General features: G+C 32.6%; 2 protein-coding genes and 1 pseudogene across 2 annotated transcripts; 2 read left to right on the forward strand and 1 right to left on the reverse strand.

The window, feature by feature from the left end:
* Window positions 1-216: 216 nt before the first annotated feature.
* LOC148202083 (U-box domain-containing protein 17 pseudogene) lies at window positions 217-3,120 on the forward strand (annotated as a pseudogene).
* An 8,229-nt stretch (window positions 3,121-11,349) lies between these two features.
* On the forward strand, window positions 11,350-12,916 carry LOC124821277 (uncharacterized). The gene has a single exon (XM_047293142.2). The coding sequence runs from the start codon at window positions 11,493-11,495 to the stop codon at window positions 12,714-12,716; it is 1,224 nt and encodes a 407-aa protein (XP_047149098.1). The 5' UTR covers window positions 11,350-11,492; the 3' UTR covers window positions 12,717-12,916.
* An 8,763-nt stretch (window positions 12,917-21,679) lies between these two features.
* LOC148202084 (heat stress transcription factor A-4c-like) lies at window positions 21,680-23,909 on the reverse strand. The gene is made up of 2 exons (XM_088108182.1): window positions 22,942-23,909; window positions 21,680-22,815 (listed from the first exon to the last, which is right to left on the reverse strand). Exons 1-2 carry the CDS (start codon window positions 23,155-23,157, stop codon window positions 21,823-21,825), a joined length of 1,209 nt encoding a protein of 402 aa, XP_087964308.1. The 5' UTR covers window positions 23,158-23,909; the 3' UTR covers window positions 21,680-21,822.
* Between the last annotated feature and the right edge of the window lie 659 nt (window positions 23,910-24,568).

Here is a 24,568-nt window from a genome sequence, read left to right on the forward strand (position 1 = left end):
CAAATCTTAATCATTAATTGTTTTGTAAAAGGACTTCACACCCTCCATTACTCTGCAAAAGAAAGTCAAAACAACATATTATTCCCACAGTCTCCGTTTCAAAACACTTCAGTCTTGTCAAAAACTCCAAAACTTCATAATCTATTTTTGCAAATTCTAACCGAAATTCCTTTCTTTGATAATTTTCATACAATGGTAAAAAAACTAGAAAACCAGACCAAACTAACTCTTCATCCTGTATCTTTCTGCTGTGATCATCATCTTCCTTTCTCAAACAGTTACAGTTAAAACAATTTGAAAAAAATAAAAATAAATAAAAGAGTACATAATCAATCGTCCGTCAAACTAAGGAAATCATTTTCTGGACGGCTTCATTGAATTTTCCTGGAGAGACAGAAAGTGTGGGGAAATAAAAAATAAATAATTTATTTATTACCCAAAACAAAAGTCTTTGGAAATTCAGTCCCTTTGTTCCCATCTTTTTCCGCTTGCGTACGCGGATTCGGCCGAAATTATTAGCATAATCGACTCCTAAATTCATCTCTTTCTTAACTTGTTTTCATTCCTACTTCTTTAAACGTTCAAATTTCTTCACTCAACCACCGCGAAACTGTTTCATAGCATGCCACCACCGTTTCCAAACCCAGAAAATACTTTCCCGGTAAAAATTTCACCCTTCCAAATTTCTCCCCTTTCCTTGCGGAACCCATTCCTTTCCTGAAACCAGCATCAGGGTCGCTGCGAGTTTAGATAAAGAAGCACCTCCGATGGCTTCAGCGGCTATATTTTCGTCGCTTCGACGGCGCCGGTCGCCATCGCTGGAGGCGTTTCTTGTGCCAGTTGACCTCTCTGAGGTGGCGCTGCTGGAGACACTTATCTCCGTCTCCGGAGACGTCGTATCCTGCTTCTCCGACAATCGGTTCCCCTTCCAGCGCCGGAACTCGCGTGCCCTCGTAGGAAAAGTAGAGATTTTCCGGTCTATGTTAGAGTGCTTGAGAGACTCTGCTGACGGTGGCGTTCTAACCCCCACGGCGGTGCTGTGCTTAAAGGAGCTTTATTTGCTACTGTATCGCTCTAAGATTCTTCTTGATTACTGTGCCCGATCGAGCAAGCTGTGGCTCTTGCTTCAGAACCATTGTGTGTCTGGTCACTTCCATGACTTGTGTCAAGAATTTTCGACCCTTTTGGATGTTTTTCCCGTTGGAGAGATTGGACTCAGTGATGACGTTAGGGAACAGGTTGAGTTGTTGCAGAGACAGTCCAAAAGGGCTAAGTTGTTCGTAGATAAGAAAGATGACGCCCTTAGGATAAGGTTCTTTTGGTTTCTGAATGAATTTGAAAGTGGGAGGGTTCCTGATTCTAAGGACTTGAGGTGTTTCTTTGTTGATAAGTTGCAGATGCTCGATGCTAAGAGTTGTAGGGTGGAGGTTGAGGCCTTGGAGGAGCAGATTGTGAACCACGAGGGTGATGTTGAGCCAACAGTTCCTGTGCTTAATGGGATGGTGGCTATCACAAGGTATTGTAGGTTTTTGTTATTTGGGTTTGAGGAAGAATTGGAAGTTGAAAGTCAGAAGAGAGCGAGGAAGAGGTTGATTACCCAGGAAATTGCGGAAACGTTTTTTACGGTTCCTAAGGACTTTTGCTGTCCGATAACCTTGGACTTGATGTGTGATCCTGTAATAATTTCTACTGGTCAAACTTATGATAGGAGGTCTATATGGAGGTGGATGGAGGAGGGGCATTGCACTTGTCCCAAAACTGGGGTACTGCTTTCTCATAACAGGCTTGTTCCTAATCGTGCTCTTAGGAATTTGATTATGCAATGGTGCAGCGCACATGGAGTACCCTATGATCCACCTGAGGGGGTTGATCCATCAGTTGAGATGTTTGCATCAGCTTGTCCCTCCAAAGCTTCCCTTGTAGCTAACCGAGAGACGGCCATGCTTCTCATTCAGCAGCTTGCTGATGGGTCGCAAGTTGCAAAGACTGTGGCTGCCAGGGAGATAAGATTGCTGGCCAAAAATGGAAAGGAAAACCGTGCCTTCATTGCGCAAGCTGGGGCAATTCCTCATCTTAGGAAGTTGCTTTCCTCTCCTAATGCTGTTGCACAGGAGAATTCTGTGACTGCACTGCTCAATCTGTCCATTTTTGAAAGAAATAAGAGTATGATCGTGGAGGAAGGGTGTTTGGGGTCAATTGTTGAGGTGTTGCAATTCGGGCACACGACTGAGGCAAGGGAGAATGCTGCTGCAACATTGTTCAGCCTATCTGCTGTCCACGAGTATAAGAAACAGATTGCGGATAATGTGGGAGCTGTTGAAGCATTGGCATGGTTGTTGCAAGAGGGAACTCAAAGGGGGAAGAAGGATGCTGTCACAGCATTATTTAATCTCTCCACCCATACTGAGAATTGTTTGAGAATGATAGAGGCAGGGGCAGTGAAAGCTATGGTCTTGGCTTTGGGGAATGAAGGAGTTTCCGAGGAAGCAGCTGGTGCCTTGGCCTTGATTGTTCGGCAGCCTATTGGCGCCATGGCAGTTGTGAGGGAGGAAGCAGCAGTAGGTGGATTGATAGGAATTATGCGTTGTGGAACGGCAAGAGGTAAAGAGAATGCAGTTGCAGCTTTGCTGGAGCTGTGCAGGAGTGGTGGTGCAGCGGCAACTGAGAGGGTGGTTAGGGCGCCTGCCTTGGCCGGCTTGCTTCAAACCTTGCTTTTCACAGGGACAAAGAGGGCAAGAAGAAAGGCAGCTTCACTTGCTAGAGTGTTTCAGAGATGTGAAAATGCATCTCTGCATTATGGTGGATTGGGTGTGGGTTATGCATTTGCTAGCGATTCAGCTTCAACCAGGAATACTACAAGCTTTGTGAGTGATGTTTCACTTCCAATGTCCATTTCTGTTCCTGTTTTATGATAGTGGTAATACTCATTTCCCATGTTTCTTGCGTTCATGTTTTTTTGTAACTCTATTCATTCTTTCGTTGACATTTAATGTCAACAAGTATAGAAATACCAGATGTATTCAGAGAAGGATGTGTTGTTGAGCAGTTAGCTTCAACCCATGTGTAATCTGTTTTTGCAAGAACGAATACAAAATGCTCGAAAATGGAATTATTAGACCATTTCAGGCGTCCTATTTCTTTTTGTGCATCCCTCTTGTTGGCCATCACTACAGATAAACATCAAGAATGCCAATTTACATGAATTTTAAGTGTAATGCTACTACTTTTGTATGTATGATTGAAGCTCACATCTGCATTTATACGTACGAAGTAAACTTGTTTTGTTACATTTACATGGAGTCAACACGTGTACTAATGTGCACAATTTGTTCCTTGTGTTAAACAGCATTTTTCTGTTCTTTCTATTTGTATTTGGTTCTCTACTTTTGCTCTGTTACAGGGATTTGTCAGATGTATCTTTGGTAAAGCGTGGTGGAATAAATTCTGTTTGTTGTTAAGTTTGAGTCATGAAATTTGTAGTTTTGAGTTGAGATACCGTGTTGGGTTGAAGCGTGTAGCATGCATGCATCATGATTCCGTAGTAACGTAGTCCGCTAATTCTGTCCCACGAAGCATGAAGAGAGCACAGGAAGGAATGTGTTACATTATTTGAGGTCTATGAATGTGGATCACGTAAGAGAAGAATGATGCTCTTTGATTTTGACTTTCCTTGCTTTGTTCCATTCCTATGTGCTTGGAAAAAAACAGCTATGAATGAATATGTGTCGTCATGAATCATAATGCGGAGGTATCTTAAAATATTGCGCAGCATATCATACGAAGATACTGAGAAAAAAGTTGAGGCAATTAAGAAGAGTGCTATTCACATATTGAAACTGGTTGGGGGCATTCAGCGGTGGAGGATGGACGTAACTTTACTTTATGCTTAAATTTTTTTTAAAAAATCTATTAAAAAGGTTATATGGTATAACTTTACGTTTATTTTATTAAAAAAAAAACTAATTTCAATTTTTTTTCTTACTCTTTTTAAAATATATTTTAAATAAACTGGGCCAAACATGTTAAAAGAAATAGTTCGAGGTGTTATGACAAATTAAGTAATAATCACTTTATTTAGGACTAAAGCGCTCATATCCTTTCAAGGGAAAAATAATTGAACAAGTTCATGTGTAAAGTCCCTTCATATATGCACATCTATAGGCAAATCCTAGTCAAAATTTAGCAAAAGACACATAAGTAAAACCAAGTAGCTTCTCACGCTCAATGCACTAATTATGTGTACGTTCTAGGTCCCGTCATGGTAGTATACCTTGTTGAATATTGTCAAACTTGCTAAATCGACATATACTTGGCCGATATATATTCGATAACATCACAACAACCAGTTACTATTCATAACAATTTATAATTAACCACAATAATTTAGGATTAACAATCAAGTAAGAGTCTATAAACAATAATAAAAATAATACATTTAAGAGGTATTTGATTTATATTCGTTAATTACTGCATTTATTGCTAGCTGATGTATTTGGCTGACTTGGGCGTCGAAGTGTTTTCTACAAAAACAACCCTTATCCAGTTTGAAGAGGACAAATACCCCTAAAGTTAAAGGTTTTAAATGTTCGAGTTATTTCAAAGTCTTTGTAGGATATACGTTCGGTTTTGTAAAAACAATTGGCGCTTACCCGTGGGACTGACTTATATTATGTGAAGAGGAACATTCATCATGTATATGATATGCATGATGGCTGGAACGGAAATGTAGCAGAAGTTTGTTGAGTTCAGGAAAAAGAACACTGAAGAGATGAACGCCTTAAAGCAAGAGAATGCTAGGTTGAAGAAAGGAGAAGGAGACTTGTGAGAACATTGTCTCGGTACATAAGATTATGTCGCATCAACGCATAATCAAGGAGAATGAGGGAGAAAGTGGTCATAAGACTGGAGGAGGAACTAACACCTCCTTAGTGGTAGGAGGAGCTTGTCGACACCCTTCATTGATGGCATCACAAAGATCCCACTCCCTAAGCAGTGAGGCCCTCACCCTAGACTGTTATGACAACAACATTGACCCTGATGAACATGTTGTCGTATGCATCACCCAAGTCAATATCTACTTGATTGACAATGTTATCAAGTGCAAGGCCTTCTCGATAACTTTGAAAGGGGCCCCTCTTGAGTGGTTCACTCGTCTACTTCCCTCTCCATCCATTGCTTTAATGTCGTCCTTCACAATGCAGTTTGCCACTAGGCAACACTATCATTTTACCTCCCTAACACTCCTAAAAGTCAGTCGGGATAGAAGAGTCCTTGTGAACCTTCATTGATAGCTTCAGGAAGGTGGCTTTGAAGATTAGGAATATGAATCCCGAGGTAGTTCTACACTACATGATCATGACACTAAGGTCAGGACCCTTCATAGACAACCTGTGTATGACGCCACCTGTAAGCATGGATGAGTTAAGGCAGCGTGCCACTAAGTACTTGCATCTAGAAGAAATGAGAAAGTATAAAAACAACATTCGAGCCGAGACCATGTTGCCAGAAAAGAAATGGGTTAACTAAGATTCAACGCAGAGGAATAGCTCCCGCCAAAGGGAACCCAAGCCTACTCGATTCTCACGTTACACGCCTTTAAATGTTCCCAATTCTCGTTTGTTGGGAGAAGTGTTACAAGTGGATCTTATACCGCCACCAAGGAAGTCTAAGAACCCACCGAATGCCGACATGAATAAGTAAACATTTGAGTAAACTCTTGTACTTTCTTGATTTGCACGAATAAAGAGAACAAAGTATGCAAGTAAATAAGTACTTTTTCGTATATGTATTAAATGTTTTAAACGTTGGTAATCGTTTAGACATGTTGCATGTTTAAAACATTTTGGCACACATCAGCTTATTGATATAAACATAGGAAGCAAAGCATTTAATACATGATTTCTAGACGATATAAAACATTAAATGCTTATTTTATTAAAATTGTTTGAAAGTTACATCATTTAACGAGCTTTTCCTAGATGATTCTTGTCTTTAAAGCTTATCTATTCAACATGTTTAGATAAAAAATTTTAAGCTTCAGTGTTTTTTTAAGTATACACTTAGACGCATTCTTTTGTTAGACATTGTTTGCTTAACATTGTCTATTAGGCGATATACATTAGAAAACATTATTTTTGCAAAACGTTATTTAACAGACAATTTATTTGTAAACATTTATTTCATTTAATGTTGTTTGCTAAACTTCAAAATAGAAAATACTATACGACCTTGTTTCTTTAGACGATCTCGTCTTAACAATATCAAGACCAATAAGATGAGTACTAAAGACTGACTTCTGACAATCGACACCCTAGAACGCTTTGAAAGTCTTTAACAGATAACATTTTACTAAATTGTGAGATTGGTATCATTTTAACCACAGCATATATTAATAGGTTATTGGGCCACGTGGCCAAATTCCTTCAAATAAGGGTCCATTAACCATTATATACATAACACATTTTACTAAATATATGATTTACATTTATTAATTATTGCATTTACTACTAATTGAAGTATTTGTTGGATATTAGAATATTTTATGGAAAGGAGAAATATTTTTAAGATTAAAGGTTTGAAGAGTTAGAATGGTTTCATATTCTTTATAAAATATATATTCAACTATGTAATAATCTTAGGAAAGATAGTCCATCAAATATGTTACATATTATCTTTAAAAAAAATAGAAAATTATGTTTGTAAAATTTTGCTTACAAATTTTGAATTGCACATAAATAACGAGAGAGTGTTTACTCAAAATTTAAAAAGTGTCTTTTTATGTTTAAAAGTATAATTATTTTAAAATAAGTTTTAATCTCTAAAATAGTTATTAGATGAAAGACTATTAGTGTTTTCCAATTAATTAGATGTTCCTTTCTTCTCACAATTAGTTGGAAGGATTCCAATTCTGGAATTATGTTTGAAAGTGGTCCGAAAAGCACATAAAGGCTGGAAAAGAATGGTTGTTATGAGAAGATGTTGCACCATTTTTGATGCAGTGAGCAGAGCCACTATTGACCTCAGTATTAAAAGCCTTTAAGTTTGTCAATGGTTTCCATGAACCTCTTCTCTCTTGAAAAAGGAAAACTGCAGGTGCTTAGGCCAAGTCCACTACATCAATATTCTTCAAAGTGGGGGCACATAGAGTACACACATTAAAAAAATAAAACAATTAAATAATTGGTGACAAAATTGCTAATGATGACAACAACACTATGATTCTCAATTGCTTCATTCAAATTCATCCACCTATCATTTTTTTAAGTACTCAACTACCATAACTTAGTCTCATCAGCTCTCATTGTTTTTCATTTGTAATTTGAATTTTTTTTATTAGATTTTTGTTACTTTCCTTCTGTTGTGCTTCAAATATGATTTTGATATTTTAATTAATATATTTAAGATCTTTTAAAATATAATCTATTTTAAAGGTTTGACGGAGGAAAAAAAATAGCATGTATTAGATTTTTTTTTATGATTTAACATATTAAGCATTAAGACTTAATACGCGTTAGACTGTTAATTAATAGACTGTCACAGAAGAGTTTGCTACGACTTAAAATCATTAGTGACTCTACGGTCGTGTTTATCCATTGAAAATGGCACCTACGAGAACACCAGAGAGCATGAAAAAATCTGTTTGCTAACAACGTGAATTGAAATTTTTTAATATAGAAAATATATATATATATATTCATTCGAAATTTTTAATATAGAACATATTATAAAAGTAAAATCATTACAAAAAAATAAGATTTTATATTTAGAAATGTTGGATTGTTATAAGTTGTGAATTGCAAAATTTGTTAAATATTATGCAAGTTTCTAGAGGAAGAACAATATTTATCATTTGTTGTGTGACAATCAATCGTAAATTTGTCTAAACGTTAATAATTGTCAATATCACCTTTTTATTTTTTTAGAAATTACTTAATTATAAATATTTTGGTGTTGTTTAATTTTTATATTTAATAATTTATTTATGTATGTATAATAATAATATAAATGTTGAGGAAAAATACATTATAAGAATTTGATATTTTTCTAAAAATATAAAATAAATTTAAATTTATTTTTAAATGTTAGAACTAACATAAATTTATTATTGAAAACACAAACTATTATTTAAATTTTAAAAATTAACTTTTTTTATTTTTAATATCATACTATTTATTTCACCTATCATATTATTATAATATTTATTTTATTAATCAATATTCTACTTAAAAAATTCTAAAGAGGGATTTGTTTTTGTTTTTCTCTTCTTTAATAGTTTTTATGTCTAACTATTTACTTTTAACCAATACACTAATTAATATTACAAAACATTACTCCTACTTAAATATACACTATATAATATAAGATTGATAATATAATGTATAATGTGAAAAATATAATAATTAAAACAAAAAATAATAATTTCAAAATGCATCTACAAATAAAATTTGTAAGAGTTAAAAAGAACTTTGAAAATAAAAGTTAAACATCCTAAGGTGCATTTCAAACGACAAAAAATGGAATTTAAAATGTAAAAAAAAAAACGCTATATTTAGCATTTTACAGATTGAGCTATTTTAAGAAATAATTTTATGTTTGATTACTTAATAGTTTAACTTAACACCTTCCAACTTTCAAATATCAGTTTATTTTAAAATTTTCAGCTAACTTTTGATCTTTGAGCTAACTTTCCAATTAGTTTATCAAACATGACCAAAGTATGAAAATAATTATGGAGTTTGAATCTAAAACGTTGTATAATCTGCACCACTCAGCATTATATATAGGTCGGTAATAAACGTGAAAGAGAGAAATTACAAATAAACAAAGTCAAATTTAATCGAGTTTAGTTTACATACAGACGTTGTTTACATATACCAACATGGAAATTAAAGCATCCTTAAACTTTTACAGTTTAAAACTTTTCAAACATTATCCTTAACAACAATAATAAAATACCCACGGCGACAATAAAGTAACATATCATGGAACAACTGGCAATAATGAATTCGTTAGTTGCACTAAAAAATGTATTTGTCATGACTCGATTTGAATGATCTTTCAATTTATGGAAATTTTCAATAGTAAAATAGTATTATTTTGAAGTGAATGGTGTTGAATTTCAGGAATTGAATGCAATACTAACTATTATTTGACCAACTTCTGTTGTTATTATCTTTCCAAGTGTCTAGATGATTTTGGAATAGTTTTTAAGAATTTTCTTAATTGGCCACCGAAAATGTAATTTCATTCCTATATTTAACCAAACGATGTTGAAACTTGAGTTCAAAGTCCAGCACCATTACTACCCTTCAATGTTGAACAAACAATATTTAAATTAAAGTAACATCAAACATTAATGAATGATGAAGATTTCTATGGGGAAACGTTCCAGATTCTATCCCAATTTCTTCCTTAATCACAGATAGTGTTGGAAGAAAAAGATGGAGTGCAAGAAGAAAAGCCATAAATAAGGGCGTGGCGCCACAGGTAAGTGTAGCCCATCAGCAAAAAGAAAAAATGAGCAAGGATTTTTCTTCTTGCACCTCTATAATTTCAAACTGCACCGAAAATTTGTAAAATTACTTTATAAAGGTGACTTCATGATTATCTAATTTGGAAAATTTCTAGAATAAGTTTACTGGAATTTTTAGAATATGATTTTGGAACAAAATTTTCATAACAGGACTACAAAACAAACTTTTCATAACATATGAAATATATTTTAATAAGAATTTTCCAGAATAAAATTTCAGACACAAGCTTTCTAGAATATATGATAAGCATTGAAAAAAAAAATAAAAAAGCAGATTCCCACTGTTTTATTCTCTCTATCTTCTTCTTTCTCTCAGAGTGCAGACGTCATAGAGGACAAAGATGTAGTTGGAGGTGCTGCGGTAACATGATACAGAAAGAAACGGTATTATATATATATTGCTATATTAAATGCAAACATGTCATTTCATACATTAATATGGAAATAATGTAAAGATTCTGTTTCATTTCCTGTAAATAAGAAATGGCTAGATGAGGTGAGAGTGGATAAGAAGAATGGGGTGGTATGAGTTGAAGGATTTATTTGGGAAGAGTATGAAAATGAAATAACTTGCAAAAGATTATGATCTATCAAAATGGGAAACTATAGAAGCAATTTGATGACCTCTTTTTGTTGACAAAACTACAACACAACCAATTTAGAATTTCATAAATAACCCAATAGCTTTTTTTGGTCTTATACCTTGCTTGGAAATGAAGGTCCCCTGTTGATCTTAAAAATGTCATTTTTTGGGTTGGAACTTAACATTTACTGCATAATTTGGAGGAGACAAGCAGAATCTCATGATATAATACCTACCATGAGAAAGGGCCATTTGCTAAAATGGTAGGTATTGTGTCAAGTTTCTCTTCCATAATCACACCATATTTTTTCCTAAATTTTAAAATATTTCTCATAACTTAATCTTCTTGACGTTGAAACATTCAGAAGGATCACTGTTCTCCTTGGTCTTTTAAGAGGTCCACATCCTTTGGATTAACAAGGTATTTATGTAGTTTTGATATATGAACTGTTTAATAGTAAACTAAGAAATGTATAAAGTACAGATAGAAAAATATAAAAAGAAATACAGGTAGCAAAGATGAATTTGTACAGAGTACATAAATAATATTTGTACTATTTGGTGGCGGGTGAAAGATGAATTTACACGCCTAGACAGACAGGACTAAATTTGGAGCACCCCAACCGCCAAACATTGAGCTTAATCCTAGTAATAAGTTGTGTATGCTCCTAACATTAGTGCCACTGTGCCACTGTGCTGCTGCTCTCAGACTCTTTGACCTATAACAAAAAGTTGAGAAAACTGCAAATAAATAAAGCCACCAAAGCAAAAGATGAGACAAGGATTTTGCCATACCATTAGAAAGAGCAAACACTCTCACTCCATCACAATCCAAAAAGAAACTGTTTTATTCTTTAGTCTTATACCTTTTACAAAGCCTTCTACATATCGAAAACAAAGTTAATGTTCATTCAAATACACTGCAACATTCAAATTCTAAATCTTATTGTTACTGCAAAGTTACACAAAGTACTACCTCAATATTACGATGTACGATTTTCATAACCATTTTCTGATATTCGCAACCTAATTTCTCATTAAGAATTTGGCTATTTGTTACTAATAGCTTGTGGGCCTAAGAAAGAGGTCCCCCCTTGGCACAAATCTTTTTTTGAGTACAAACCAAAAAGCAGGAAAAGTGGGAAAAGTGGTCACAGGAATTGGGGCGGGTATCTCTTTTGAAAACATAGCAGAAAAAACCAGTAAGAAACCCACGTTCCTATTTAACAGCCTAACCGTCCCACTAACTGCTAGAAGTCTCTCACACACTCCAACCCATTATGCACTTCACTTCTGCTCTTTATCTTCTCTCGACTCAACACTACTTACTAAATCTTCACCAAATCTAGACTTCCAAACGCAACAGTAGACCAAATTATGAAGTGGGGTGGAAAAAAACCTTCTCCTTCTCCTTCTTCCTCTTCTAGGCCTTCTTTTGCATCTCATGTGTCTCCTTTTTCATGGCTTTCCAAGTTCAAGCATATGAGAATAAACTCAGACCCAAAACCTGCCGCACTGAAGCAAAATGCAAAGCAGAATTCAACTCCATCAGATACCTCGCCCCATTATGCTTGTGGGAATAATAGAGGCAGGTTTTATGGAGGGGATGATGAGGCTTTCTGGAGACTCTCATTTGGTGAAGAGGGTAATGAGCATAGAAAAAGTGATGATATTCTGAAGCCGGTAAAGTACAAATTGGATGCTGAACATGTCATTCCATCCTCGAGTTTCCCCGGTGGATTGAATAATGCTAAAAGACAAGGTAGAAGAGAAGTCACTCAGAAGTTGAAGCAGAAGGACACTGAACTGAGAGAAGAAACAACATTGCTGAATGAAGCTGCAAGGAGTGTAAAAGAACTCGAATCCTTGAGGAGGCGATATGAGAGGAAAGCACAAAGAGTTTTGCAAGAGCAGCTCTTGAAATTGGAAAAGGCAGAAGAGGAATCTCAGTTTGCATCAAGTCCGTTCTTAGAAAATGATGTGCAGCAATATGAGTCACCCAGAACAATTTGCACACCAAGGAAGCATTTGTTTGTCGATTCAAAGAGTTCTGGCCTTGGGTATCTAAGAGAAGCCCGAGTAAGTAGTCCCCAATTGGATTCTGAGTTGCATAATTTGAAACAAACTGAGGAGTTGAAATTGAAAGCAAAGAGTAACCAACAAATGCAATCGCTTCATGTGAGCAGAGAAAACCAGAGGAGGAAACCAAAGCACAACTCCAAGGTTAGAGTACATTCTCCAAGAATGGGTTCCAAAGTTGAAGTCCGAAAAATAAAGGCAATAGAAGAGAAGAAGAAAGCAAAACTGAAGATGAAAAAAGAAGAGGAAATTGTGGAGGAAACAGAAGGGTTAGATAGCTTTGCGGTGGTGAAATGTTCTTTGGATCCACAGAAGGATTTCAGAGATTCAATGATTGAGATGATCACAGAGAAACAGATCAGCCAGCCAGAAGAAATGCAAGATCTGCTAGCATGTTATCTGACTTTGAATTCTAATGAGTACCATGATCTCATCATCCAAGTGTTCAAACAAGTATGGTTGTGCATGAGCCGAGCCAGTTCGGGTATTCAATCACACAAGCAATGCTGTTGTTGTGATTAACAACAAAATGTTTAGCCTGTAGGAAAGATTGGCAGAATTGTGAATAGTTACCCTTGTCCTAGTTATGCTCTAAGTTTACTTGAATTTCTATATTCTCATCTTCTGTATAAAATTCAGGAGAAGTTGCATCAAGATCTCAGCATTCTTTATATTAATAATAATGTTATATTAAATACTATCAGTAGGAGTTCTTTGTGCATGTAAATCTAAATAATCCCAAGATTTTTACAGTCAAATCATGATTATATTGTTGAAGTTAGGATGCTTGTAAGCTTGTAGCAACATGTTCATCATGCAGCACTGTTTTTAAGGTAGGTTAGCAAGCAGTCTGAAGCACAGATGAGAGGCGAAACTTTTAGAGGAAACAAGGAATCCAAATATCCAAATGGTAGAGATTTCCAAAAATAGAGAATGCACATATAAACACAAAAGACATTGCTGCTATGCACATCAGCATGATCCTACCTCTCACCAGTATAATACCCATAAGACATTGCCCATGCCGGTAGAAGAACTGTGGTTAAATGTTTATGGGAAATGAAAGAAAGAGAAAGGAGACTGTTCTTCACTCCTCGTGATCAGTATTAGACACCATCACATACCTTTAGCTTTAGCTGCACCTTTTAATTATTTAGTTTTGAAAAACGCGGCAATATGCAAATAAACTATCACAGGAATGTCATAAATGCTAATGTTCTATTATGCTCAGTGATTGTTTACATCCTTGACTATATATTGCATAAGTATTAGTAGGGTTTATAAGTTTATAGCTTAGTTAAACATTAAACTCTAATACAGTACATTAAATTGTTATGCTTACAAGTTAATGAGCTGAATATCCTCAAGGTGAAGTAGGACTTCTTTAAGAAAAAACTATCACTTCACATATCTAGATATCATCAGTTTTTGCAATTTGCAAATAAGCATAATCATGACCATGTTTCACTCATTGTATGTCCTACAGACAGCATATCTAGATGGTTTGATCTACCATCACATGGTTGATTAGGACCCTGTAAAAATATCTTCTTCCTCTCCCTATTTCACTGTGATATGTAGTCTAAACCAACCTACTTAAATGAATTAGCTTGTCTCCCTTTGGAGACACCAGACACACTTGAAAATGTTTGAGCAGTGATGAAATTATCTTCACAATGTTAGTTTTGGCAATAAAGCTTTCTTAAGTGGCAGCTAGCCTGTTGGGAGCATTAGGTGAGGCCATCAAATGGAGTGATCTTTATCTCAAAGGTACCATTTCTGATGATCTACCATAAGGGATGAATAAATGATACAACTTAGCTACACTGCAAATACTATGCATGTGTATTATTATTATTATTATTATTATTACAATCTACATCTAGAATATGGGGAAATTATAGAGACTCCAAATACATAATTTGAGTACCGTACCTAAAACCTGTATCCATCACCTAATGTGTTTGAAGTGAGGCATTTAAGCCACATCTACACAATGCCTAATTAGGTCATAACATAACAGTAAGTCCCAATTACACTTGGAACTCAGCAACTCTTAAAGTCAACTGGGTGGTTACTTGGGATACCTATAAATAATAAAGTTAACCTACTTGCTAGGCTCTCATAAATTGGTGATTCTACTTTAATCATGCTGCAGGTAGGCTTTGCATGATCAAATTAATGTTTTCATTTATGATTTTGGCATCGATCATTCTATATAGATGCATGTTCATATTCATAACTCAACGTAAGCAGAAGTTGCTAGATGCAGAATTCAATGGATTTTAATGTGATAATAAATTTATTATAGCAGTAAAGGTTTCTCTTCTAAAGTTTGGCTTCGTGAATATGGATACTCGGAAATCACAAAACAGAGAAATTTTGTAGGGATAAAGGCAAAAAACTTATTCAGAAAAAAGAATGGAATCGAAAGATACTGAGTTCAATTATTTGGATTGTTGAAAAGAATATTAAATACATAACCTTTTCTTTCCCTCCAACTCAGATAATACTGAAATAATTAACTTTGTTAATGAAATAATCAAATACTATAATGGTAAATCTATTTTATGTCCATTGTCTTTTGAAGTAAATGAAGTTGTTTATTCTTAGATTTTAGCAGCCCAACCTTAAATTGATACACTATTACATCTTTATCAATTCATTTAAAAATAAAAAAGATAGATTTTTTTTTTACAAAAACGGTTGAATGGTAGTCATCCCGATATTATTGGACTAAGCGATATCGTGTAAAACTTTCACCATCATCAATAAATTTATTTTTAAAGTAAGAAAAGGAGTATTTATTTGTTCTCAAAATCTATAGGTTAAAACACAATTTATTTTAATTTAAAACAGTTTTGGATTGTTTTATATTTTAGGACTGTAACACCTAGCTAGGATGTTACTTAGTAAAATTCATAAATTTTAAGAAACATTATTTTGATTTCTTTTATACTACACACGAAAACTGAAATTTTTATTTATTTGTTCAAATAACCCAAAGGTAAGATTTAAAAATTCATAATTATGTACAATACTTCAGGATAATTTTTGTCTAAAAATTCATAATTATGTCATCACAATCATACTAAATAACATCTACTCCACAATTTCAACTTATAAAAAAATACATAACATAAAACATTGTTCAAGTGACATCCAACACACCTAAACTAAGCTTAGTTGTATTAATACAACAACGTGAAAATACTCCATAACATAACCCTTTACCCTCTCCACTTACTTTCTCTCAGTGTTCTTCCTTTCAATATTTATCATTACCTTATATCCTTTAACAATTCCAAATTTCAAATATCATAGGATTAAACTCTAAATTTATTCCATTCAATTCTTACTACATAACCACTCATCAAGTTTCGCAATTGATTCAACTCTACTTAACTTAACATAAGCTTAACTCTCTTTCATTTAACCTCAAAGAATCAATTTCACCACATAAGAAAAACCTAATCAATCACCCTTTAAACTTTATCGAGGCAATCCAATCCTACACCAATTATCATGATTTCATATATCACCATATATTCAAACAACATAATATTAATTGATTCCTACTCAAAATAATAATCAATTTCTTAAGCAATATATATTTATAGACTGAATAAAATTGACATAGTTTAATCATATTATGTCTTACAATGAGAACTCAACAATCCATCATCAAAATAGTCCAATATCATTCAAAATATCTTCATGTTAAAATGGAATATGTTCAACTTATTAATCCCACTAAAAAATCGTAAGTTTATACCTCATATACTTTGACTCAAATCTTAAATTTTCCATAAAAATCTCTAAAATCATCATAACGCTTACATTCAATTTCCACAAATCACAACCATTTGAATTATAACAACCACAACCATTTGAATTACAACAATCATAAATTACCATTAAACACTCTTTTATTCCAAAGTTAAACCAAAAGCACAAATAAGTGTCTCACAATTTGTTAATACCTCTGATCTTAAATTTGAAGAACCAACAAAGAGAAATCTAAAATATAACAGCTAGATATGCCTATTTTCTAAATTGACAAGCATTTAATTGTCGATCCTAACAATCAAAGTGAAGAGTAACATTTCAAACCATTTGTCAAAATTTTAGTAAAATTCAATGATTAACAAAGTGAGAATCACAATTTTACGGAGAATTTGGAACAAAAAACAAAGTGGCACCCAATGCCTTTCATATGCAATACTCGCCCTGGACACTCATTCTATAGTGCCTAGTGATTTTGTGACAATGTCTTCATTGTCACGGTAGCACTCAACAGTCCAAAATTACGTCCAACAAAAGTGCATATACTAGAGACACTAAAAAATGCATATCTTATAGTTTTAAACATATTCCATCATACTTTGTTATCCAAAACTTGATATAATCTCCTAAATTAAATCATGCACTAAAAATTACATTTATCATATAAAACAAACCATCACATACATGGTTAAACATACACTATAGCTAATTATGACTACATACACACAAAAATAAACAATATTAACTCTCTTTACAACATCAACACAAGCATAAACAATAAAAGAAACAAGAAAGTTTAGTTGTTCTTATGATACTAACACAAACACAAACAAAAAAAGGAACAATAACAAACAACTTACCCTATCAACTCTCAAATCTCACTCAGAAAAATTATATTCTACCCTAAAGCTTCACCATGCCAAAAAAAATCCAAATTCATTAATCATTCAATTTAAATTTTAGAAATTGTCTAAAACAAAAACACTAATAATAGGAGTTGACTTTAATATCTTCCATATATTACCCAAGTACTCCAAACAAATGAGCTACAATACTTATTTTGTCATTTTACTCCTTCTAAAAATTATAATTTAAACTTAAGTCATTACTTATATTATTCTACTAAATTAAAATCCTTTTTGAATTGTGGGTTGGGTGGAAAGAAAAAATAATAATTAAAAATTTAGTGAAAAGTAAAGTAGTTTGAATTAAAAAAAATCAAATAAGTAATAAATATATATAAATTTAATTGATGTTATAACAAAATTAAAATATTTAAATAATATATAAATTACAAACATACCATTATTTACTTTTAATAAAAATAGGAATGAATTAAAATTTAAAATAAGTAAATATAAATGAATTATTTTGTAATATTAAAACTAATATTTAAATTTGTTTTAATAGCATTCCATGAAGTTGCATGGATTTAAAGAATCATTCAATTTTTAATATAACTTTATAATTTTATACAACTTTAATTTATTTTTTTTCATTTACTTTACAATAAAAAATCATTAATATAAAATTAACTTTTAATTAAACTTAACTTTGTTTCAATTAAATTAAAGTAAAATGTTAATTAGTATTACAAAATTTAATAATTTATTTTTAAAAATAAATTTATAAGTTTTTATTTATTCACTTCATTTATTTCACATAAAACATGGTATATAATTACATGTATTAATTTGTTATTAAAGAGGCACATAACCGACTATGTCTTGTATACACTTTAATAAGAAATCAATGCATGGAATTAGGTACAATTAATCATTACACTAAATTACCTTCTTCAAATTCTAATACCTTCCAAGTTAAATGATTTATTAAGCCATTAAGAAAGAATTGAGTAAATAGTCCCATGAATGTAAAAAAAATATTGATGTATCGTTTTCACTATAATAAGAAAAAGAATCATTCTTTTTTGTGGAGAAGAAGAATATGATTGGATTTTATGATAGAAGGAAAATCCCAGAAGTCTAACAAGAGGAGCATAAAATTAAGCAGTCTTGAAGCAGTCCAATCAAACCAAGAGTTACATAGTATTATTAAAAAGCAATATAAATTATAGATTGAACTACACAAAGCCGCAAAATGTATTGTCATAACATTTAATGTATGCATTTAATTCATGACGTGACAACACAATTCTCAACTTCATTTTACTTTAATACAAATCCTGTACAAGAAAATCAATATATAAGAAAAGGGAGATACCAAGAAAGAAATTATTCATGTTTACCAAATTTGGCATGAAACAGAGGTAAGTGATACTCTATTTTGTTGAGTTTTACAGATTTTTTTAAAGAATAATATTTAGTTTTGATAACAAAAACGATCGAGAAAATATATTTTTAAAAAATATAAAAATTTTATCATATATTTTTTCCTTTCTTCGCTTCCCAAACCCTAACAATCAAGTTACGCTAGCTGACAATAATTTAAAAAAAAATAAAAGAATGATCAATTTAATTTATTTAAAAATTAAAAGGAAAATATCTTTGAAATCAACTCAGATTCAGAAGTCCATTATGTGTAGAAAATATATTAATACGTTATCATTTTCACTATATTACTACTAATTGAAGGTGGATGACTAACGTAACCTTTAATATATTTGTTTTATGCTTTTTAAAACAAAATGACATTGTTGTCGTAGTTTCTTTCATAACAGAAAATCAAATACTATATTGTTTTTCTTGTAATAAAGGATTTCTGGGTTGATTTTTCTGTTTTAAAAAAAATCTTATTTAATTAAAAAATTTCCAAGACTTTATAATTTTCATTAATATAGTCTACATTGTATAGGAGATAAGATACACTTAAAAATTATCCAAGGTAAATTAAACAAAAACAACCTTACATAATTCTAAACATTATTTAATGCATTATAAGAGTAATATGAATTGCACATCTAAATACAAAGTAGGTGAAAAAATTCTTAATAAAAAAATCTTATTTAATTTTTATAAATTGAAATCATTATTTCGTGTATATATATATATATATATATATATATATATATATATATATATAGATATATTCTTTATCTTATTATCCATTTCTGGTATTAGTATTCTTCATCCTCCATTTTACTTTTAATTCAAATAATCACACAAAAAATTATAAAAATTTAATGCATCAAAATTAATCTGAAACCATACTTGGTTTAAATAACATGAGCTACAATTAAGAGATCAAGAGACATTTGGAAGAATTTATTTGGACTAATTTCCCTCATTTAACTCAGAAATGATGTACAAATGTAATAAATTATTATATTTTATTAAAAAAAAATTTAAATCTAACTTAATCTAATAAAGTTTTTATACATTTAAGTTTGTTTTATTTTTATCTTCGAAACATTTTTCATGTTTAACTATGGTCACCTTAATAGCAAATAGAACAGATATTTTAATGGGTAGAGGTGGTCTTAACCCTCCTAACCTATTCGTTAAATTTACTATTTTCATTATTTTTTCAAAAACAGAGTCGAAGATAAATATTTTTTATTGTTAAGAAAATTGTAGTTTTTCATATCGTTTATTTATATATAAGATAAATAATGGAGTAAGAGAAATTTATCCACGCTATCTAATAACATTATATTAAAATTAAATATTAAAATCTCATTTATATTAAAATTTTATTTTAGTTTCAAATAGTGATCATACTCACCGCACATCAAGCCATTCATATTTTAACTTTGTACAAGTATACATATTTTTGTTTTAGTTCTAATAATTATGTTTTTTTAATTGTAATCCTTGCAAACATATTATTTTAATCTATAATAACATCATATTTTTATAATGTTAATATCATTAGTTTGGTAATTTTGAATAAATGACATGTAAAAATGACATACGGTAAATTTGATAGAAAAAAGTTAATGACAAAGATAATTTTGAAAACGGATTGACTCGCTTTTTTCCACACGATAACTTTAGTGGATGTTTTCAGTTTTTAATTATTTAAAAAACTAAAATTTGTCATTCAACATATAAAATTTGACATTCCACGCTAAATATACAATATTAATTAACTTAAAGTTCTATTAGAATTAGTGACAAGTTTCTTACCGGATCTTATTAATCAAGTTTCTCATACTTTTCTTTAGTAGTATTTTAAGGGAATGAATAATGTCAATTAATTTCACTAGAAAAACATTAAATAGAAATTGAAACAAGACACCATAAATATAGATAAATTACAACCTTTGTTTTTTATCACCTAATCAAATTTTTACTATCTAGGATACTTCTCTTATTCATAAATAAATATGGATAAATAACTGGCATAGCACCGAAATTTTGATAATTTATCAAACTTGCTTTCTTGGCATGGCACCAAAATGCAATGCAGTATGCATCCACTTTCTATTCTTTTCTTCAGCATTATATTAAACATGATGTGGCCTAACACATAGAATATAACTCTAAATGAACTTCAACAAAATGGTATACGCAACTTATAACAGCTCTTTTTTTCTTCTGTAAATCCTTTTGCTATTCAACAATATGTCACAGAATGAGTGACAACTTATAATCCTGTTTGATTTGTTAAATATTTGGTTTGATTTCTTGTTCTTGTAAATATTACCACAATACTACATTGTTTTCACGTTATTTTCACTATCAGATTTGTATAAGAAATGGTGAACACAGTTGTTTTCACCACCGTTTCTATAGAGTTCTTTGAAAACAACAAACAAACTTATGACAAGGAAACATTTCTGTAATTATTTTTGAAAACAAGAAATAGAAACAAAGAAAATTTTGCAAAACCAAACAAATCCTAAATGTTTCTAAGTTCTTTCGGCTCCAAGTCTTTGAAAACTACAAGTCAGCAATCATTACCTATTAGCCTTCCAGCATCAGTTCAAAACCCAGGTCAATTTTGAATCGTAGGTTCAGTTCAATCCAATGTAATTTTCAATTCAGCAGTTTAATGATTGGACAGTAATGTAACTTTACCCTTCCATCATGAATTTCTTCTGTGAACCTTTTCCTCCTCGTGTCAGCCTCACCATTTGTCTACGATAATAGTATAGTGAAATTGACAATTGTGAAAATTATTCTGTGAAGAAAATTGAGGCCGAAGTACTCCACCACATTTCCCGTTCTCAAATGAGAAATCCTAGTTTCCATTTCCAGTAATCTCTCTAAATGCAGTACTATGATATGAATAAATTCATGAAAACAAAGTCTTTTCCATTCCAGAGAAGCAAGACTTTCTCTAAAATACTGTGTTCTTGGTGCCGATCGAAAAAAAAGAAAAGAAACAAAAATCAGTGCTCTTGAAATCAAATTGTGGACTGCATCACTGGATGCAGCTACAGTATAACTGATGTCCACAACTGCATCAGAACCACCGTGCAATTGCACGATGGTTTCCATTCACAAAAATGTACGCAAGCTCACAACCATTGAATGGCAGCAGAGGGTATCAGTAGGAAGCTTCTGCCATATGGTACGAGTAACGTTGTAAGGGATCAAAAGGAAGAAAGAACAAAGGTAGATTAGTGATAACTATACTACCAAGGTTCTAAATTAAGGTTATGCTTGCAGTCATGATAGCCGTTGTAGCAGCAGTACAATGCAGTACTGAAGATGCGTGACATGATCGACAATTTAAAAGCATGAACCAACCACAGTTCAGAACAGGTATAATAGATCTAGAAGAAACCGTGATCAGAAACGAATCAATGGAGGATGCATCCTATTCAAAATAAGGAACACGTATTTATTGTAGACAAAATAAAAAAACCATGCAAACCTATATTTATTACATGTGATTTTACAGAAGTACAAGCAAGAAGAATAATCTATTGCCACTAAGTTTTCTCTGCCTGACCAACATGCCCCATCGGTTCTGAATGATTATTTGCACTCCGTATATTCCACCAAAATTTGCTAAGGTCATTGGGTTTTCCTTCATTCTTTCTGCCATCAGAATCCTTTCTTTCTGACTGCACTTCCTGTGTTTCTGATGCACCAGGATCCTCTGTCAAGAACTGTTCCCAGAATACATCATTAACTCCAGTCGCTGCGACAGTGATTCCGGCAGGTTGATCTTTTGATGCAACTGGCTCTGGGACAGCAGCTACAGTTGGCTCAGAGTTCATATCAATTCCAGATGATTTGGGCCGAATTTCAACATCTAATTGGGCACAAGATATGGATGGACTATCAGCACAACTTCTAGATTCATCAACATCCATGTTTGACTGAATTTGGGCGAAGTTGTCTCCAATATCATGTGCAATAGCCTCCCAAAATGCCACGGATGATTCAAGCTGATCCAATCGATCCACATTTAATGTCAAGACAGTGGTATTATCTGCGTTTTCTCTTGGTAACATTTGAGAAGTTTCAATAGCATCTTCAATACTAGCTTCTTCATAGTAGTGGCCACTTCTCGGTAACCTTCGTTTTCTATCCATAGTTTCTGTCAGAGGCAAGATATTTACAGCAATCACAGGTTTCTGCAATACGTGAGAAACCGAAGAAACCATCTTGTGTTGCTTTTGTTCTAACTTTTCCAACCTATCGTTTGAGCAATGTACTTGTATCTCATATGTCTGCCACTCATGCTGAAATTTCTGCAATTCGGCTAGAAGTCGCTCTTTATCATGTTTAAGCTTCTCTATTTCATTAGTAAAACTCTGCCTTTCTGATTCCCCTAATGGGCCCTGTGCTTGGAGATTCTGCAAAGAATGGCTATGAACCGGCTTCCGTCTATGAATGTTCTTCATAAGATGAGGTTGCCCTCTTACAAAATCATCATTGGCAAATTCCCATTGTTCCGGGTCAATTTTTCTAAATCCCTGCTCAAATAAAGAGGCAACAATTCAGTGTAAGCAACCAAAAGCAGAACAGAGCAATACATACAACACAAAGACAATTAGTATTCACATCAACAATTCCAAGATGGCAAGATCAAATTTGCTTACATATGTGTTGAGCTGCCTGATGAAACTTGAGAAATTGTTGTGCTTAAAGAATCTAGGCAGCAAATCCCTAGCAAATTCTGGAGGATTCCACACAACGAAACTTTTACTAGAGGCACTCCACGAAACAATTGAATTCGTGGAAGGATCATCAACCATCTCATAAGTCTTCGCCAGGAAAGGGGGCAGGGAACATGAACTACCCAGTGCCTCATCCATCACTCAAACCAAACTTCAATCAACCCCACTCACAAATCTCAGCCTCCCAGATTCAAAACCCAAACACAAAATCAAACTCCAAACTTTCAAAAGAAGTCAACCCTTAATCCCCAATGGGGCATTCCATAGAACCTCCCACCAAAAAATAACCTTTTTTTTCTTCCCAAATCTGACCCAGACAAAATCCAATAACATAAAATTCCCACTTTCAGCAAAATTAATAATAGCCAATTATTGCAAAACCCCATTTGCCAAAGGAGAACAACCCATGACCCATTATATCAACAAAACCACGAGGCAGAAAAAGTTTTCAACTTTCTCTCCTCTGCTAACCCCAAATACCCAGACAAACAACGTTTATTCTCGGACAAATTTTACAGAAGAATCGTGGGTTGAATTTCCCCAAATATGTTAAAGTAGTATTCTTCTTTCCCTGGATGGGAAAATTGAAGAAGCTTGCACGTAAAGCAACAGTAATTAAATTATATAAAAGAAAAATGGCAATTACGCTATTGGAGCTTTGCACCTGAAGACGGGGAGGGAGAGAGAGCAGAGAAATCGCAGAGAAGAAAAAGAAGGGCTCCTTCTGTTTCTGGGTGATTCCAAATTTCTAATTGCTCGGATCCTTTCTTCAACTTCCAGTTTTGTTTTTGGGGTTGAATGAGGGTCAACGCGTGTTTGATTTGAGAAAGGAAGGGTACCAAAGGATTAACAACGAAAATAAAAGTGAACAATGCAAGTGGAGATGTAATAAAACAAGAACTAGGAATAATATCTGATAATATTATACTTGAATTCAGAAAAACAAATTGAAATACTAAGATCTTATCTTGATTTGTAGTAATATACTATGAGAATTAGAATGAATGATGTTAACTTTTCCTATAGTAACGAGTTTATATATAAGTGAGACATTATTAAAATGGAAAAATAAAATTACAGATACATTGAATGCTACTATTTAATTAATGCTAAACGTTTAGTTCAATAAATATTTATATTTAATACTTCATTAAAGCAAATTTAAGTTTAACTGACGTTTTATTTAATACGAATAATTCATTATTATTGCATTGATTTAAGATAATTTTTGAAAATTGTGTGTAATTAGTTCAAGTAATTTGAGAAATTTATAGAGAAAGTTTGAAAAAAATATATTTACTTTAATATAATAAAGGTTAAACCCATTTAGTTATTTTGTGAGTTTTTTTTTCGGTTCGATCCTTATTAGAATTTCCAATTTAGTTCTAAAAAATGTTAATTTGAGTCAATTTGGCTCCTACCATTAAATTGGCTTAAACGGGTTAAGTTTTTTATGAGCTGGGATGTTGACGTGGCCAGTTTTTGCCACATCACTCCTGCCACGTCAGCGTCATCTTTCTCAAACCCTAATAGGGATTTCGAAATGGGA

Source organism: Vigna umbellata, chromosome 3 (assembly GCF_029865625.1).
Source record: "Vigna umbellata cultivar VRB3 chromosome 3, Vumbellata_1.0, whole genome shotgun sequence".
Lineage (NCBI taxonomy): Eukaryota > Viridiplantae > Streptophyta > Magnoliopsida > Fabales > Fabaceae > Vigna > Vigna umbellata.

Coding starts and splice junctions, on each gene's coding strand:
- LOC124821277 (XM_047293142.2), top strand. CDS start 11,493: ATGAAGTGGGGTGGAAAAAAACCTTCTCCTTCTCCTTCTTCCTCTTCT.
- LOC148202084 (XM_088108182.1), bottom strand. CDS start 23,157: ATGGATGAGGCACTGGGTAGTTCATGTTCCCTGCCCCCTTTCCTGGCG. Junction 22,816..22,941: donor TCAGGCAGCTCAACACATAT/GTAAGCAAATTT, acceptor TTATTTGAGCAG/GGATTTAGAAAAATTGACCC.